Genomic DNA, 17,797 nt, shown 5'->3' on the forward strand with positions numbered 1-17,797 from the left:
ATATCATTAATCTTTCTGAAACTTTAAAAATTCAGAAAATAATCCATCATTTTTTTCTGACTTTAAAACGTAAAAAGTAACTAATCAATTATTATTTAAGTTTCTGAATATTCAAATACTAATTTCATCAGTTTTCAACAATCTCTAAAAATTCAGATAATAATTCGTCCTTTTTTTATTAAAAAATCAAATATTAAATTAGTTTAAATTGTATTATGCTTTTTTATAAAAAAAACAATATTGTTATACTAAAAATATATAGAAAATATATTTTTGAAAACATAAGCTTAGAGGTGGTTAGAAGAAAAAAAATTGATTTCTTGAAAATATCTTTGGCAGAAGGGCACCCGATGTCTTCTATCGTGCCAAATTGGTTTCGTTACAAATATGATTGCGCGACTGCATGGGCTACTTCGTACATGACCCGAATAAATAAATACGAGCAAATGTTATTTAGTAATCGTACTACGGAATTTATTTCATTTGATTGAGTTGTAATATTTTCAGACTTTTTGTACTCTATTTGTTGATTTATCAATTAACTTATTTTGATGATCTTTTTTACATTAAATTATTTTATTTTTGTAGTTTTAAATATTTATTTAGAAAAAAGTACCTATATAAATTATTAATTAATTAAAATGTTAACAATACAATTATAAAACTAAAAATAATTTTATAGCTATTTGAATTAATTTAAAAATAGTTAGTTGGCAAAAATTTATTATAAAACATAAATTTAGAAAATTAAAATTTGAAAACAATGTTGAAGAAAATTATAAAACATAAATTTATTAAACATGAATTTTTGGAAAAAAAATTATCTAAAATTTAGGAGGGGGTGCACTTTTTTATAGGGAAGGGATATATATCCTCACTCTAATATTAAATATTAATTGTTTATATAAAAAATGATATTTGATGATACCCACGCCTGAAACACCAATTTAGTACGGAGATAAAGAAAAAACACACACACACACACACACACTGTACTCAATAACCGAAACGTGCGACTCATGACCGGATTCGCATCTCACTTCCAAGTCTTCAACAGATAGGAACACCTGTTCCCCTTCTTCTTCCCCAGTTTCTCTCTCTCTCTCTCTCTCTCTATAGATTCTCCATCTCTCTCACGCTTTCTATGTCAATTTCTTCACCATTGATGTTTCTGAATTAATCTCGCTTTCTGTACAGATTCAGAATTGTTTGTTTGTTGTTGGAAAACATCGAGCTTAATCAAAATGAGTACGTCGTCAGGTCCGTACGATCTCTCATTTAAGATCTTACTCATCGGAGATTCTGGTGTCGGCAAAAGTAGTCTTCTAGTCAGTTTCATTTCCAACTCCGTCAACGATCTGCCTCCAACTATCGGTAAATCTTAATTCACTTCTACTGATTCATTGATTCGGTTTTTTTTTTTCTTTCTGAATTTATTGTTTTCGTCCATTGAATTGATGTAAATTGGACACGTGTACTCAGATTTTTTGGTTTCGTGTATATATCGATCCTTGATATGTGATTTTAGCAGTTTGATATGTTTATTTTTGTTGATTAATTATATTTCAAAGCGTATATTTACGATTTATCCATCTACCAGAAATGTAGTTTTCATGTCTTTCAAAAATAAAAAAAAATAAAAAAATAGAACAGAACTTTTGATATGAATCCTAGCTTAAACAATATGGATTGGATTTGGTGTAAATTGTGGAAATATTGGAAAAACGCTTGATTCATATTCATAGTCCAAGTGGAGGTTAAAAGACTAGTAAGGGGCTGTTTATCTAGATGCTTACCCAGTGAGCATTTATCGTTAGAAGTCAACACTATAATTTTTTTATCGGGTAAGATTGTAGTACATTAAAATGATATCGTATGCAACAATTTAGCCAGTAAGCACTTACCCGGGTAAAAGTTGGCACCCTTACTTACCGAGCAAGACTCTCCATCTTTATCATTGTTTTTACGGGGTAAGATTTTTTACCCTTGTTATGTTTATTAGATAAGGAAAATTACCCGGTAAGCACTTACCAGGTAAGGGTTTAGTAAACAGCCCTTAAACTTTGTGACAAATGTTTAAAAAATTGTTTATATGTTAATAATTGAAAAAATAAAAGTATATATGTTTGATGATGCATATGTGAACCAATGTTACAAATTATTCATGGGTTCACATATGAATCTTCGCTCCATCACCTTCTCATCATATTTAATCTTTTTATTTGAACCGGGCCTTTAAATATTTTTTGGATACATGAAGTGTCCTATTTTCTACTTATTTTACTCTTTATTGTTGAGCAGGTGTTGACTTCAAACTAAAGCAGCTTAGAGTTGGTGGTAAAAGATTAAAACTTACAATTTGGGACACAGGTAAGCATTGACAATAATACCCCTCAGCATATTTCTACTACATAGTTGCACTGGTGTATATTGGTCGCTGCATTATGTCTGCATCTGCATGTATTTATGTGAATGTTGGTAATCTACATTTGATCTTTTTTGCCCTTTTCCCAGAAGAATTGAATCATGCAAGGGAAGGTTTAGGAGCAGAACTATATAAACAGTGCATCAAGGTTGGCCTAAATTGCTAATCAGTATCTGAAAATTTACTCTCACTTTTAACTGTATTTAAGACAAAATAGTTAGGACTTTTGGAAGGGTATCCCAGGCTATGTGCAGACTAATCCCGGCAAAGTGCGATTGCAAGACATCACTCCTGATAAACTCAGTTGCCACAATTGTTGTGGACGACTAGAATCAAACGCAGCACAGACAGGATATTCCACCACACCCTCTAGGCTAAAAACCACAATGCCACAACCCTTGCGATTATAATAATAGTTAGGACTTGCTTCCATGCATAGAGCACTGTATAAGCAGAAAAACAGTGAGCTTCAACTTACATTACCCTTGAACAAGTTAGAAAAGGCTCTCTCTTTTATATAAAATAATCTTTATGAGTTCAGAAAACTATTCATTGCCTGAATGGAGTAAGTAATCTTTGGACTTTCTCCGTGGGTGAGCTTTTGGGTTTAGTTCGTAATTTATGTCGAGTAGACTCGGATGAAGGGTCACTCATCTGTGTTTCTGATGATGTCTTGTTGCAGCCGGACAGGAGAGATTCAGGACATTGACAAGCTCGTATTACAGAGGTACCCAAGGGATTATTCTTGGTACGCAATTGCTAAATTACGTCTAAAATAGTAAATATGCTGGCATATATTTCTTTGCAGTAGTATTATGAGTGTACTAATGCTTATTTATGTAAATTGAACATTGATTCGTATCCTAGACACTCTGTTCATCCCTTTTACTGCACTACAAATAATATCTAGCATGCCACTGTCAAAATCCTACTAGTTTCACAAACTCATGGAACAATTTTTTGAATGAGGGTGTATCATCCTCAATCTTACATCCAAACCCATGAAACATCTGACTGATAGTTGAAAAATGATTGTGGAGCCAACATGTTCAAAATCCATATAATTTAGTACAGATGCTAACATAAATGTTTTATCGGTGAATTTATATCTAATTTATGCAGACGGGATCGTATAAGCGCCCTTTATCATTCGATTGCATGTTCTTCCAAGGTTATTTATTTAGTGACATATGGAACTTTTACATGTGTTAGTATATGATGTCACAAGGAGAGAAACCTTCACGAACTTGTCTGAAGTATGGGCTAAAGAAATCGAGCTTTACTCCACTAATCAAGACTGCGTCAAGATGCTCGTTGGAAATAAAGTTGATAAAGTAAGCTCTGCATTATCTTTCATTATTTGTTAGATGCAGTGAGACCCTTAATTGTTTTAGTTCAAGGCCACTCGTTAATAATTTACAAGAGTTGAAGTGAATATAGGATTAAAACTCTATTATAGTTCAAACAGAATCATGCATCTTTTAGGTGACGTTTGGTTTGCAGAATGTTTTTGGATTTAATGAAATCTGTTAAAGGAATTGGAATGAAATGTTGTCAGGTTTGACCATCTGTTTGGTTGGCAGACATTAGAATGAAATATGTTAAGGAATTGGAATCTTTCTGTTTGGTTCACATAATCTAGCTTTAGAATTAGAATAAAATTTTGGTAAATGACCAAAATACCCTTTTTGAAAATTTTAATTTTTTTAAAACTAAAAATACTTTAATAAAATAATTATTTAATATATAAAACAATATAAAATACACAACCCAAATATAATCATAAGCCAAACGACGTTACTAAATCGACGGTGGTTCAGATCGTGGTGGTCCGCAATGATTCAGATCGATGGTGGTCCGCAGTGGTTCAGATGGAGGTGGTCAGGTGGTTCAGATAGGTGGCGGCGGTTGTTTAAATCGGTGGTGGTTGACGATGTCCGATGGTGATTGAGATCAATGGTAGTCATCGGTGTTTGGCAATGATATAGATCGATGGTGGTCCGTTGTGATTCAAGTGACGATTGTCAGATGTGGTTCACAATGGATCATATCGGTGATGGTCAATGGTGGTTTAGATCGACGGTGCTTTAGATCGGTAGTAGTTGGCGGTAGTTCAGATCGATGGTGGTCTGTGGTGGTTCAGAACTTCAGATCAGTGGTGGTCCATGGTGGTTCAGATGGCGGTTATCGTCGATGGTTCAGATTGACGGTGAATCAGATCAGTGGTAGTCGACGGTATTTCAGATCGGTGGTAGTCGGCGGTGGTAGTTGGTGGTGGTGGCCAACGTGGTTCAGATGGCGGTTATCGACGGTGGTTCAGATTGACGGTGAATCAGATCGGCATTGGTTCAGACCGGTGGTAGTCGGTGGTGGTTCAGATCGATGGTGGTGGTCAGCGGTAGTTTAGATCGGTGGTAGTCGGTGATGGTGGTCGGCAGTGGTTCAGATCAATAGTGGTCGAGAGGTGGTCGACGATGGTCATATTAAGTTTTATGAGATTAGGGCATATTTGGTATAATAAAGATAGAGATTTTATTCCATCCAAATACCATGTAGTTGCTAAGGAATGTTAAATTCCTTTATTTGTGGAATTTGTAGGATTTTGAAGATTCCTTTCATGAAAAATAATGAACCAAACAAGAGAATGAAATTTGGTCAATGGAATTCAACATTCCAATTCCATATTCGGGACCAAACGCCACCTTACAATGGCTAAACATGTGTGATGTGTTCCGCTACACTTTTGCTAATGCAATGTGCTTCCTATCACCGATGTTCCCTCAGTTCTCTTCCAATTTCTTTTATTCATAAGATATATGCATCGTTAGTTTTGGAAGTTTATGTGGTATTTCATTCAGGATTCAGAAAGATTCGTGAGCAGGGAAGAAGGTGCAGCTCTTGCAAAAGAGCTTGGGTGTTTGTTTCTTGAATGTAGTGCTAGAACTCAGGAAAACGTACAACAATGCTTTCAAGAGCTTGCGTTGAAGGTAAACATAACGATTCCTCTTTGGTGCCGGGTGTTGCCACTATGTGGTCTCATTTACATCGAAATTACATATATAGAGGGAAATCCATAAATATTTTGAGGTCCCAGGAACCACTTTTTTTGATGTAGTATTCATCATGAATAATAATGAATACTATTCAACATGAATGTTTATCATGTTATTCATAATGAATACTACACAAAATAGATGATTCTTGGGTTCTCAAAATATTTAAGGTTTCTAAATGAACCTTCCCTTCGCTATGCTAGAAAACTGAGCAGCTTCGCTAAGGTTCCTATGTGACAGATAATGGAGGTCCCGAGTCTTCTGGAAGGGTCTACGGTGGCGAAAAGAAACATATCGAAGCAGAAACCACAGCATCAGAGTGCGACGCCTACCAGTGGCTGTTGCTCATAGAAGAATGCTTAGGTCCAATGGAACCGTTGTAAATCTATCATTTGTTATTCATGTAACGAGGCTTGTGCTTGAATGCTTAAAGGAAAAATGTAGTTCCTTTCATCGTGTAAAGTTGTTTTCGTGTTGTGGAGGAATCGGAGAAAGTTAGCATGCATATCATTTTATAAATAAGAGCAGCAATGTTTTGTGAACAACTTTGGTAGGTGATGTGTTACAAGTAAAAAACCAAGTGATTTGGTGTTTCCTTGCTTGGCTGTTTTCTGATAACATGCATTTTGTAATATATGACTACTTGTAATTGGGTTGTTCCCTAAGTAAATCTTTCTAAACACTTGCAAAATTTTGATTTATGAGGGGATTTAGCATTTCTTTCCTTTACTAAAAGGCAGACTATAGTGACACTGCAACACCATCATCATGCAGTCAAAAAAAAATAATCATCCATTTAATCATACAATCCTCAGATAATCCCCTCCCAACAATTGAAACAAAATTTGAAGATGTTACCATTACGCTTGGGATGCCATTGCGCTTGCTCTGGTTGCAGCTTCTAAAATAGTCCAAACTTCTGTATTGGCTTCAACTAGCTCCCCGGGAGTCTGTCAAGTTTCAATATATTAGGACCCACATGGACGGAATAACAACAAAGAACATGCACGTCCACCGATCTAATACCAACCTTTCCATACACATTTGTCATAGTAGGTGATGCCCCGATTGAAAGTAATAGTACAACAATCTCCTTGTGTTCCCCTCTAGCCGCATGATGAAGAGGCTGTACAATATCAAATAGATTAACAGACAAAATACATTTCTATAAAGGCGTCTTCGAACTGCCAAAATACAAATAATGACGGTTTAGTTTCGATCATTTTTTTTCTTCCCTTCGAACTGCCAGTTTTGATTTATGGTTTCTAGATGGCCCAACCACCATTAAAGCAAACTAGAATAAGCCTTATACGTCTACTATTTCCATGATCTATAGTTTTTATGTATATAGATAAAGAAGTATAAAGTTAAAAAAAATGTAAGAGCCAACATCTTGTACACAGAAATTAGAGCAATTGAAACCAAAAGGTCACTGGCTCAGTGGTGCACGATTGGTTTGAGCTTGGGCTCCAAAGGTCAAAAGTGGTTGATGGTCCTAGGTTCGAATCCAAGGAGAAATAAGAATCCCCTTGTGGCCATGAAGGTTCAAATGCGGTGACTCCAGGCTACCCGTGAAGCAGGTGGTCGCCTTGGGATTAGTCGGCTCGCATAGCGGGTTGGATAAAAAAAGGGTGAGGACTGTCCATGAGTGTTCGCCATAAATAAAATATAATATACTTCAAAATTAGAGCAATTGAGCTCGAAATTAATGTAAACTATTGTTTGGGATTGAATAACCTTGAATTTGATTGAAATTCTATATCCCACCTAAAACCAAACCCATCAAACAGCCAAACCACCAAGCTTTCAGTCAGAAGATAGTTCACAATTTCTTATGAACCCGAATTTCGGTTTGGCCCCAGTACAAGACCAACAAAATCAAACCATATTCAGCACTAGGCATATCTGTATGTTTTTTCCATATTTTGTTAGTGGGGATGGGGGTAGAAAAAGAAAAATTAGCTGCTAATAACAAGTCACTTACAGTGTCGCCTTCGACATCGACTGATTCAAGCATTCTTTTCAAGCACTCTAGAGAATTGTCTTTACCAATCAAGAGTTGGACTATCTCCAGATATCCTGCAGTTGCAAGTGAACATAAATTTTAGGCACAAGAGTGCATGAATTTAATAGGTCAAAGGTAGAGTATATGGCTAACCTCCAGCACAGGCATCATGCAGAGGAATCCCACCATCTTCATCCTGAGCCTCCACCGAAGCTCCCCTTTCCAACAATAGCTATATGAAAAAAATGACGTGGTAGTTGGTCAGACCCTTTTCCCCACCCTCCCTTCATCCCAAAATAAATGCAATAACCGACTAAGGAGATTATTTAGTGAAGCGGTTTGATTATTACTCAAATATCTAAAAATACCCATTGACAGTGACAAAACAGAGTAATCTTGTGGATCGGCAATGATCACTAATGGGCAAAGAGGCAAAATTAGATTGGAACTTCGCCAAAAATGGAAATGTCAGGCAAATGATGCATTTATTTTGGGACAGAATTTATTTTTCTCCCCAAAATTTCTCTAACAATCATAAATACTGAGAACTACAATACACGGAAAGCTGTCAATGATGGTAACTCACCTGGACACAAGACACATGACCATAGAGACATGTGAGATGAAGAGCAGTATCTCCATCCTCAACTGGTTCATCGATGCTGCCATCCAAATTATCTATTGTTGTTGATGAAGGGAAAAAAATGGTGTTAGCTTTGCATGGGGCTAAGTGAATTAAGCTGCTGCAAACAAAAATAGAAATGGTCTCCTAGTGTCTCATAAAAATCATTATCTATTTCAGAATACTACAAAGTGACAGAATGGCATTCGCCATAGACAAGACTCCCCTACAAAACCAGTCACAATAAAAAATTATATACAACTCAATTGATGTTGGCAGAGGTCCTTCACAAAACCTTTTCTAAAATATCTCAAGTGTCACTGAACCTTTTGCAAGGCGAGGGTGGTCATGGAAACAGCCTCTTTACCCCTAAACTCAATTCCAACTTCCGAGTGGGATGTTCTGGGTACGTTTGGTTTGGTTTGATTTTAGATGTCCTTTACAAGCCAACCTTATTGAGAGGACTATTCAAAGTAATACTTCAACAGTCCATGTTAAGTTTCACTTTGAGATTAAGAAATCTCACATGTATCTCTAGGTAGGGTACACATAAAATATGATATTAGTATTACAACATAAATATCAGAGTGGTAAATACCATATCCAAGCAAACAATTTTTTATGTCAATATAACAAGGTTCCTTTAGTAAGTTACATACGCGGGGGATAACAAATGACCTATTTCTGTGTGAGTCACTTGTGATAAATATGTATGTGCATATAAATGTTATGAAACAATAATGCAATCAAGAAATATGATGACCAAGATAGAAAAAATGGTAATTAATTAAGAAACCAAAAGTTTTTCTATTTGTCCAGAAGAATATCCTAAGCCCTAAATTAAAGCTTCATGCTCCAGACATTGAACAAGTTCCATTTTTTAAGTAATTGATGCTATCATGCTACGCTCACACAAACCACTCTGCCCTACGAATGCAGTCGAATAAATACCAGTCAACAAAACACGGAAGATTCCTGGTTTCCCTATAACTCAAACCCGTGTATTTAGTATGTAATAGTACATCCTAGAGCTTGAAATCAATCATGGCCTTTTGCAAAGCACAAATAGCTTTTGGCAACCACGTAAGCCAACTTTTATTTATTCCTAAGAATTGTTTACAAAAATGTATTCAGGAGTTCCAAAGTAGAAACTCATTAAGAGAAGGAACTAGTCATCAACTGTAACAATCTTTATGTGTTCAAAGAATGGGTTCAGAAAATCTGAAGTAGAATATAAAAAAAGCAGCAGACAGTCAGCAACTACATTTATTGGTTAATCACTACCTCTCTTTTCAGCTATGCTAACCTGCATTTCTGTCAATTACCTTTTTATCTCTTTCTTCCTGGTAAAACTTTCTAAACCATTTTCTGGTAGCAAAATCCTTTTCTCAAAACCTAGTTAAAAACCAGAAGTCTTCACAAAAAAAGCCTCTCTACTCCTCGAGGTAGATGTAAGGTCTGCAGTACATCCTCTCCTCCCCCAGATCCTACTCCGCGTGGGATTCACCAGGTGTGTTTGGTAAGGTTTGGCTTTGCAGTTCAAGCCCACTTTGATCTCAAATTTATTAAACAGTCTTTGTGAAAGAAAAGAAATATGCCACTGACGTGAGTAAAGGCAAAGCAACAGTAGTATTTGTCCCCGAAAACCTAAGGGTTCCTCCGCAAGGTTCGTCCAAGGAGGGTGAGTCAGGCCTAAGATCAGGCATCACGAACCTATATATATATATATATATATATATATATATATCATCTGCTAATACACGCCCAATTATATGGAACAATTTTTCCTCTTTCAGAGAACTGTCCTTGCAAACAGATGGACTAGCCAACATGAGAATACATGGGATCCCCAAAGCAGAATCTTGTTAGAGCCAAAAGGGATATTGATACCAAAGAAAAATGGATCAGACCTCGCAAAAGTCAAAATATTTAAATACTATTTGGCACAAGTAGGAACTACTGTTACATATGTTTGGATTCTTGAAACACAATGAATTCTAAAATTCATTACTTTTCACCTTGACCACTAGATTAACTTTTTAACTGCTCTCAGCTCATCAAAATGTCCTTCTAAACGGAACCATTCATACTCAAAAGTAACATCAGGTACAAATTACATTGGATTCATGGAATGCAAGATATTATAGATGAGGATCACTGTATCAACATGTATATAATTTTGGTTGAATTTAATCAATTCTACAGACCTAATACTAAGTTTTTCCTTTCTCACTTGCAATAACACATGACAATCTCATATAGGCTCCATAGAAGTACATGAATGGAGACGACATATCAAAATTTTCGAACTACAGGTGCTCTCCAATCATCATATACCAACCACATCTCATCTTTATTCATTTCACTAGTTCTAGATGTAGTTACTCGTGTTGTAAAGTTGATCCAAACATATAGATATACCTTACAGGTAAAAAAATGCATATTTTGGAATTACCATGACATGAGCAGCTCACGAAATAACTGAACAACCTCGATGACTAATTTGATCAAATGGTTAATTATGAAGCATAAACATGGTTACATGGTCTAGTGAAAAACAAATCTGTTGGCTCATTGGCTGTATGTTTTTATTAAATTCCATGGATTTGAGTATGTAATATGAGTGAGTTATACTGCATTTAATATAAGGATTACTAATGACTCAGCATATAGATGAATTTTTTAGACCGAAGCTTATAACCTTCAATGTCTAACTCACAAGTGTGTGTGGGTATATATATATATATATACATATAACTCCACCATAACAGTATGGATCCTTTTGACATTTTAGAAATGTCGAGTGGAACCACCTCTTACAGATTTGTCTTACTGCTATTTATGTTAATTTTTCTTACACGTAACACCTACCACTCTTTATAGTTACTACTTGGTATGCTCTTCAAATGTGTACTGAAAAGTATATATTAAATATCAATTAAAATAAGTTGTTTGTTTTGTGTGCTGATTGCTGAATGAACAGTCTGAATTTATAGAAATGACCATTTTACCCAATGTTGATCATCTCTACTCTACTCTGCTCTGCAAAAAAAAAGGGATTGTAAATTTTCAAGATGACGAGAAGCTGGAGAGAGGGAAGTCAATCAGTTTAGAACTCTATAAAGCCATCAAAATCATCCGTAACTATCATTATGTTCTCGAAAAACTACTCTTCTTCATCATGGCGCTTGGATGAGCTTGTGGAGATTATGAAACAACAGGAAAAAATGAAGCAGATTGTTTACCCAATGTTCTAAGGCGTTGACAAGTATTACGAATTTGACCATGCTTTAGTGAATTGGTAAACATATATGGATGTTGGATTTCTTGAGATAATGGTAGCAGAATGGCTGAAAGGGAGAGAATAAATCAATTTGGGTATTCTTTAATGTCTTTTTGTTAACAGAGAAACAAAGAAGAAGAAAAATAATGGTTGAATCTATACAGGCTTCCCTTCATGGGGTATCTGATGCAGCCATTTTTGGCCATGGCTTAACGATCAAGCCGTAAACAAACACTTGTGTATGGATGAGTAAATAAGCTCTCCATACCATTAAGCCTGTTAAGCCGCAAACAAACAGCTCCTAAGTGGTGGAAATTAGCTATTTACAATTCTGCCTTCAGGTATATGAGAGGGGAAAGAGAGATGGTAACTAATAACCATTTTATAGACTTACAGGCTATATAGCATCCTTCTACATCAGATAAATCTAACTTCTAAAACGATTTGAAAAAAATAACCAACTCAACCTCTAAATGCTTCCATTAATGAACAAATAAATACACTAATATATTGCAAAGTAATCCAGATTAGCAACAAATCAAAAATGATATCATCTTCATCCCTAAGCTCCCTCAATGGAAGATGACAAATTATAGATTCAAGATCAACAAAATTTGTGACAGACCTCAAAACATAATTGTCACAAGCCATTCCTCCTCTAGGCATATCCCTTGGCCAAAAAGCTACAATCTCCGTCACTTGACTGCCAGGTGAGATACAAACAGTGCCCTTACCCATACAATAATCCCATCACGGTTACTCTATCTCTTAAGTTAATCTTGTTAATTCTTCTTTCATATTCTAAGTTATCATAAGCGCTTAGTAGTACCTCAAAAGGACAATGACCTTCACGAACAACTCCCTAGGTCAACTATTTGGCATATCGTGGTTGAGTAAAAGGGGTACCATTACCAGCACCACCGATTTGCAAGTTCATCAGTCGCAGTACAACCATCTTAATGTATCGTTTGGTACTATATAATCCAAAGTACCACCAATCTGTAAGCTCATTTTATTCAAAGTCAACGCATATTCAATTTTTTAAAAGATACTAATTTCGGTTTTTGAACTCCGAGTTCCAAACATGCCCTAAGACCAAATAATCGAACAAGTATATCCTCCACCGTTCCCAAACACATGATTATTTATTCGCAACAAGAAACAATCAAACATCTACACACATCATGTAAAGGTAAACAGAACGTATAAATACCAAGGGCTTGACGAAGTGCGTCAATGTCGCCGTGCATGGCGGCGGCGGCAAGGTCGCGTAGGTGGGGAGGGGTATCCTCAAAATCAGATTCAGGCAACGCTCCTTCTTCGTCGTCATCGCCGTCCATCATACCGTTGCGCCTTCCTGGAACCGCCATTTTCTGCCGGCGAATGCTAAAACCCAGAAGAAAAAGAGCAGCCTTGCGCTGAAGAGAGAAGTTCAAAAAGGTGGAATCGGAACACAAAATTATATTAATAGGGAAAATTGCTCAATGATGAGGACCGGTTCTTCATCCGGTCTTTCCAAGCCGGGTTCAAGAAACTGATTTATTTTAGAAACTATTTTACAGTTGTTGAATTGTTTGGTGTATAATGATTAAGTTGTCAGAATGATTAAGAAAACGTTATGATATAATGCAAAATGAAATATAATTATTTAGTAATTATTTATAACGAAATTAAGGAGCTGAATGGTTAAGAGAGACTCATGATACAAAATCATTCAAAGGGTTTTTTTGCCAAACAAGATTTACCTCTTAATAATTCAGATGTTATCTCTTAATGAAACTATTAAGAGGTAAACAAACAACCCCTTAGGGTGCGTTTGGTTTGCAGGAATGGAATGAAATTGGGAGGATTTGGATTTAAAATCCATTCCAATCCCATGTTTGGTTTGCCAAGTTATCAGGATTTAAAATCCCTGTAATTCCTTAAAATCCCGTAAATAAGGGATTTGGGAATCCTTTGGAAATGGGCTGGATTTAGAATCCAAATCCGGCGGTATTGTTCTTCGACGCTTCATGCCCTAACCCCTGCCCCGCTTTCCCCAACTCCCCCTCTTGCCGGTGTCTCCTCCAACTCCCTACTACTCTCGCTGGTGCTCTCCTCCTCTTCTCCTCTTCGTCCGCTTCCCCACTGCTCGCGCCGATGTCTCCTCCAACTCCCCACTGCTCTTGCCTTCTCTCATCATTGCAATCGCCGGTGCTCTCTCCTCCTCTTCGCCGCCTTCCCTCATCAATCAGCAGGTAAGACTTCCTTGTCCAATCATCTGGTTTATCTTCTAGTAGTTGCTTTAGCCCATTGATCTCCTTCAATTTTGACACATGAGAACTGAACCGTGGAATGCCTAATGCATTATTAGTATGGCATTAAGAATTGTCATATGTGATTAGAAGATAATTTTCCCATTGATCGCCTTCTCTCATCTCGACTTCATTCTAAGCTTTGTAAATGACCAGTTCATTGGAATTATTCTTGATGAATTTGTTGTTAATAACTTGCAGTCAGTTCTGTTGAACAAGACCTTGTTCAGATTCTTGATGTATTGATGCCTCTGTATTTGAATATCAACCAGTTTTCGATAAACATTTTGGTTTTTATAGCAGGGTTTGTTTGAAATTATGGATCTTGATTAGTGCTATTTCATTTTGTTCTTCATTTGTTAGGAATATTGACCAGTTTTTGATACAGTTTTGGTTTTTATAGCAGGGTTTGGTTACAATTGTGGATCTTAATTAGTGCTTATTGACGTTCTTCTTCGTTTGTGTAGGTATATCGATCAGTTTTCGATGTGTCTTTATGTTGAATACAAGAATAGTGGCATTGATGTGCAGTGTCAGGTAAATTGTTGATTGGCTTGCTGCTAGGATGAATGCAATGAGCAACGCCACTGATAACGCGATTGATTTGAAGAAGACTCTTTCGAATGCTTATAATCGCCAACGACAGTCTAAGATTACTGGTGAAATACTCGAGATTGTTGCTGGAGTTGAAGCATTTTTGTAGTCTCAAAATTGAATTGTATTGCTTCCTTTTTATTGAGCTCATGAAAACATTTTTATACTAGTATTTGCATTGGAAATTTGGAATGTTTAGAACCCATAAAGAGGTTTTCCATTGTTTGGAATTCAAATGTTGTTTTGGATCGTTGCTTTCTTGATTTTCTTTAAACGAGTTGGAACAAGTTTGGCACGGTGGAATAAGGTAGGGAATGRAAATGGTGATTCCATTTGGATGAAAARATGATGTTTGTTTGACACTCTGGGATGAGAGGAGACTTTCCCTCATGAATCACAGTCATTCAAATCGTCATTTATTGATTAAATATGCATTTTGGATAAAAAAAAGTTTGATTGTTAAATATGTATTTTGGATTAATAGATTTGATGGTTAAATACGTAGTTTTAGAAATGAAAGAGATTTGATGACTAAAATAATTACAAAAGAAAAAAAATCTCAATCCAAATCCTACAAACCAAACATGATTTATAAAGGAATGGATTTCAAATCCAATCCAAATCTTGCAAACCAAACACAGAAATGGATTTTAAATCCAATCCAATCCAAATCCCTCCAAATTCAAATCCCTCATGCAAATCCAAATCCCTCAGAAACATTCCTGCAAACCAAACGCACCTTTAGACTCGGTTTGAACCCTACTGTGTTTATAATATATCTTTAATATATTATAAAATATTTATTTTTATAATTTTTAAACCTTTTTAAATTAAAGTTTATAAATTATTTTTTTGAATTTATTTATCAGTTGATTACAAATCAAATTCACACAAAGTCATAAAATTAAAACTAAGAAACACATAGAAAAAAATGAAACATAAAGCAAGACTGCATGTTAAGATTATTGATTTCAGAACAGAACGAAGATGCAACTCGGGATATAAACAATTTTGAAAAGCCTCAGAATAAATATTAATATCAAATAAGTTAGTGCATATCTGATTTTCTATTGACCTTTTTCATTGTGCTATAATTAAATGATTATGCCTTAATCGAGCTTTGACAAACCTTGCAATTGGAATTCTTTAATCGTTCTAGACCTCTTAAGATGTGTAATCAATATGACATGAAGGATTGAACAGCTATTCAAAAGAGAAGACTATGAGATTCAAGCCCATTCTTTTATTAACTGACTATGGGTCAATCATGACATTCAAGTTCATTCGTTTGTAAATTATCATGGTTTGATTAAGAGACCAGACCTTGCCTAAAACTTAATTGATGGGTTCAATGGTTGAGAACACTATACGATTAGCTGTTTTAGGACCTTGTGGTTGCTTTCTTTTCGGTTTAAAAGATCAAATCGTCCTCAAAGCTTATTACATCAGTTACAGTTTGTGTTTGTTTAAGACGTAAAAGTAAGTTCATGGACGAAATGATAGAATCGGATAATTCGTCACACATATGTTGTCCTCATTCAACTATATTCATTCCGTGAAAATTAAAAATGTCGTAAAGATATATTCATCACTTTATCCTTTTTTTTTTTGAAAGGCAAAAAAGAAGGATAAGGGAGAGAGCTTCGGCATGGCCATCACCCTCACCAAGCCAACCAATAGATTAAAAACAGATCCAGTAAGAAGCTAGACACAAGCAGATACAAGAGTCCAATACAACGAACAAGAAATTAAGGATACAAGACCAAAAAAAATGTCCCCAAAACGAGGCCCAAACCAAAAACAAACAAACCACAGATAAACCAAGAGACTAAACAAGGTAATGAGAAAAGGTCTAACTATCCCAATTAAGAATGAATTTACGATTCCTAGTCTCCATCCATAGCTTGGATAAATTTTGAACCCAAGGAAATGGGTTTCACCTTTCTTCTTAATTTTCGCGTCATCCTCAGCATGAAAAATTTCATTCCGCCACTTCCATAGTTGCCAAAGTGCCACAACGCAAACAAATAAGAACATCACTCCAACCTTTCGATGATTGCCTACTTGCTTGATTAGAAATTTGAAATCAGACACCGATGATAGACGCGGGGTTTTAAGATCCTGTTTTTTTTAACAATAACTTTTTAAATTTAAAAAAGTAATTAAAGATTATATTTTATAAATATGGTTATTTATTTATAGATAATTATTATAAAATATTGACCTAATTAATTATAAATTCATTAAAAATTGACTTTATTTTATTTGCTCGCTGTCAGAAGATATGTTAAATGTTTGCAGTTATTTTTTTTTAAATACTTGTTGCAAAAAGGTAAAAATCATCCGATTGAAATTTATTATTTAGGAAACCGGTAATCCTAATCGACCTTATATGGAATCTGCCTTTAAAAACACTAACGTTAGGAGATATTTTTTTGCTCAGTCGACGATTGCGATTAACAGAAAGGGGTCCGGAATCAAACTTGAGATCTATCTTGTATTTGAATAAAGTCGTCTCACTTATTTAACAATTGAGCTATATATCAACGGCTAAGGAGCTGTTTAACAGTTGCTGAATAGTTTGATTCAGAATAATTAAATAATCAGAATGATTAGGAGTATTTATTCACATAAAATCACGCAATTGCGGACAAAAAAAATCAAACATAGTCTTTTGCATCACTGCACCTCAAAATATTTCGTGGGCAAAACTTTCCTATTTCCTAGAATAAAAAAAGGGATTGTAACATTAATTTTAAGGAAAAAGTCTAAAAAAATCTAAAATAAATTTCTATTTTAAATGGTTTAGTTGTTAAATTATTTTTTTAATAAATAAATCATTAAATTTTATTATTTTGAATGAGAAGATTACTAAATTTTTTCATTTTAATTGATTAAGGGGTCTGTTTATCTAAATGCTTACCTGGTAAGTGTTTATAGGATTCAACATTATGATTTATTTTAATACGTAAGATTTTAGTACATCAAAACATATCGAATGCAACAAGTTACTGGGTAAGTACTTACCTGGGTAAGAGTCGTTATCCTTACTTACCGGGTAAGACTCTCTATCTTTTTCATTGCTCTTACCCGGTAAGATTCTTAACCCTTCTTATGTTCATCATATAAGGAAATTTATCCGTTAAACACTTTTTAATAAATAAACCATCATACTTTAAAAATTGATTACCTACATTATTTTAACTTAAAATACACTAACCGACTAGTAAAAGTTCAATGGTTTATTTATTTTTTAAAAGAAATTTACGAGTCATAATCATTTAAAAGTGAAATTTTAATGGTTTTTTCATTCAAAAAATTATTCAGAAACTTAATCATTTAAAATAAAAAAAATTAATAATTTTTCATTCAAAAAAATAGCTTAAACTAGACCATTCAAAATGATAAAGTTTTATATTATTAAATATTTAATGTATTTAATAAAATATTGTTTTTTCTTAATATATAATTACAAGAATTTATCTATACTATATTATAATGCATTTGGCTAAAACTCTTAA

General features: G+C 34.8%; 2 protein-coding genes across 5 annotated transcripts; one reads left to right on the forward strand and one right to left on the reverse strand.

Moving 5' to 3' along the window:
- Positions 1–936: 936 nt before the first annotated feature.
- On the forward strand, positions 937–6,078 carry LOC112521159 (ras-related protein RABC2a-like). Of its 4 annotated transcripts, none has more exons than XM_025129866.1 (7): positions 937–1,089; positions 1,198–1,374; positions 2,302–2,370; positions 3,108–3,173; positions 3,638–3,759; positions 5,284–5,412; positions 5,719–6,078. In XM_025129866.1, the coding sequence occupies exons 2-7, from the start codon at positions 1,245–1,247 to the stop codon at positions 5,827–5,829; spliced, it is 627 nt and encodes a 208-aa protein (XP_024985634.1). In that variant the 5' UTR covers positions 937–1,089; positions 1,198–1,244; the 3' UTR covers positions 5,830–6,078. The 4 variants fall into 4 exon arrangements, with proteins under 4 accessions (XP_024985634.1, XP_024985637.1, XP_024985636.1 ...); XM_025129869.1 differs by having other exon boundaries at positions 3,108–3,152; XM_025129868.1 differs by having other exon boundaries at positions 956–1,069.
- Positions 6,079–6,169: 91 nt separating this feature from the next.
- LOC112521160 (tankyrase) lies at positions 6,170–12,801 on the reverse strand. The gene is made up of 6 exons (XM_025129870.1): positions 12,602–12,801; positions 8,070–8,161; positions 7,637–7,715; positions 7,463–7,557; positions 6,509–6,604; positions 6,170–6,428 (listed from the first exon to the last, which is right to left on the reverse strand). The coding sequence occupies exons 1-6, from the start codon at positions 12,756–12,758 to the stop codon at positions 6,339–6,341; spliced, it is 609 nt and encodes a 202-aa protein (XP_024985638.1). The 5' UTR covers positions 12,759–12,801; the 3' UTR covers positions 6,170–6,338.
- Between the last annotated feature and the right edge of the window lie 4,996 nt (positions 12,802–17,797).

This window comes from Cynara cardunculus, assembly GCF_001531365.2.
Source record: "Cynara cardunculus var. scolymus isolate 2C chromosome LG 11, CcrdV1, whole genome shotgun sequence".
NCBI lineage: Eukaryota > Viridiplantae > Streptophyta > Magnoliopsida > Asterales > Asteraceae > Cynara > Cynara cardunculus.

What these genes read in the sequence shown, in the direction of transcription:
- LOC112521159 (XM_025129866.1), top strand. Translation starts at nt 1,245, where the DNA reads ATGAGTACGTCGTCAGGTCCGTACGATCTCTCATTTAAGATCTTACTC. An exon ending in CGATCTGCCTCCAACTATCG is followed by an intron (nt 1,375 to 2,301) that starts GTAAATCTTAAT and finishes ATTGTTGAGCAG; the next exon opens with GTGTTGACTTCAAACTAAAG. An exon ending in TTGGAAATAAAGTTGATAAA is followed by an intron (nt 3,760 to 5,283) that starts GTAAGCTCTGCA and finishes TATTTCATTCAG; the next exon opens with GATTCAGAAAGATTCGTGAG.
- LOC112521160 (XM_025129870.1), bottom strand. Translation starts at nt 12,758, where the DNA reads ATGGCGGTTCCAGGAAGGCGCAACGGTATGATGGACGGCGATGACGAC. An exon ending in GTCATGTGTCTTGTGTCCAG is followed by an intron (nt 7,716 to 8,069) that starts GTGAGTTACCAT and finishes TTTTTCATATAG; the next exon opens with CTATTGTTGGAAAGGGGAGC. An exon ending in GCATGATGCCTGTGCTGGAG is followed by an intron (nt 7,558 to 7,636) that starts GTTAGCCATATA and finishes TTGCAACTGCAG; the next exon opens with GATATCTGGAGATAGTCCAA.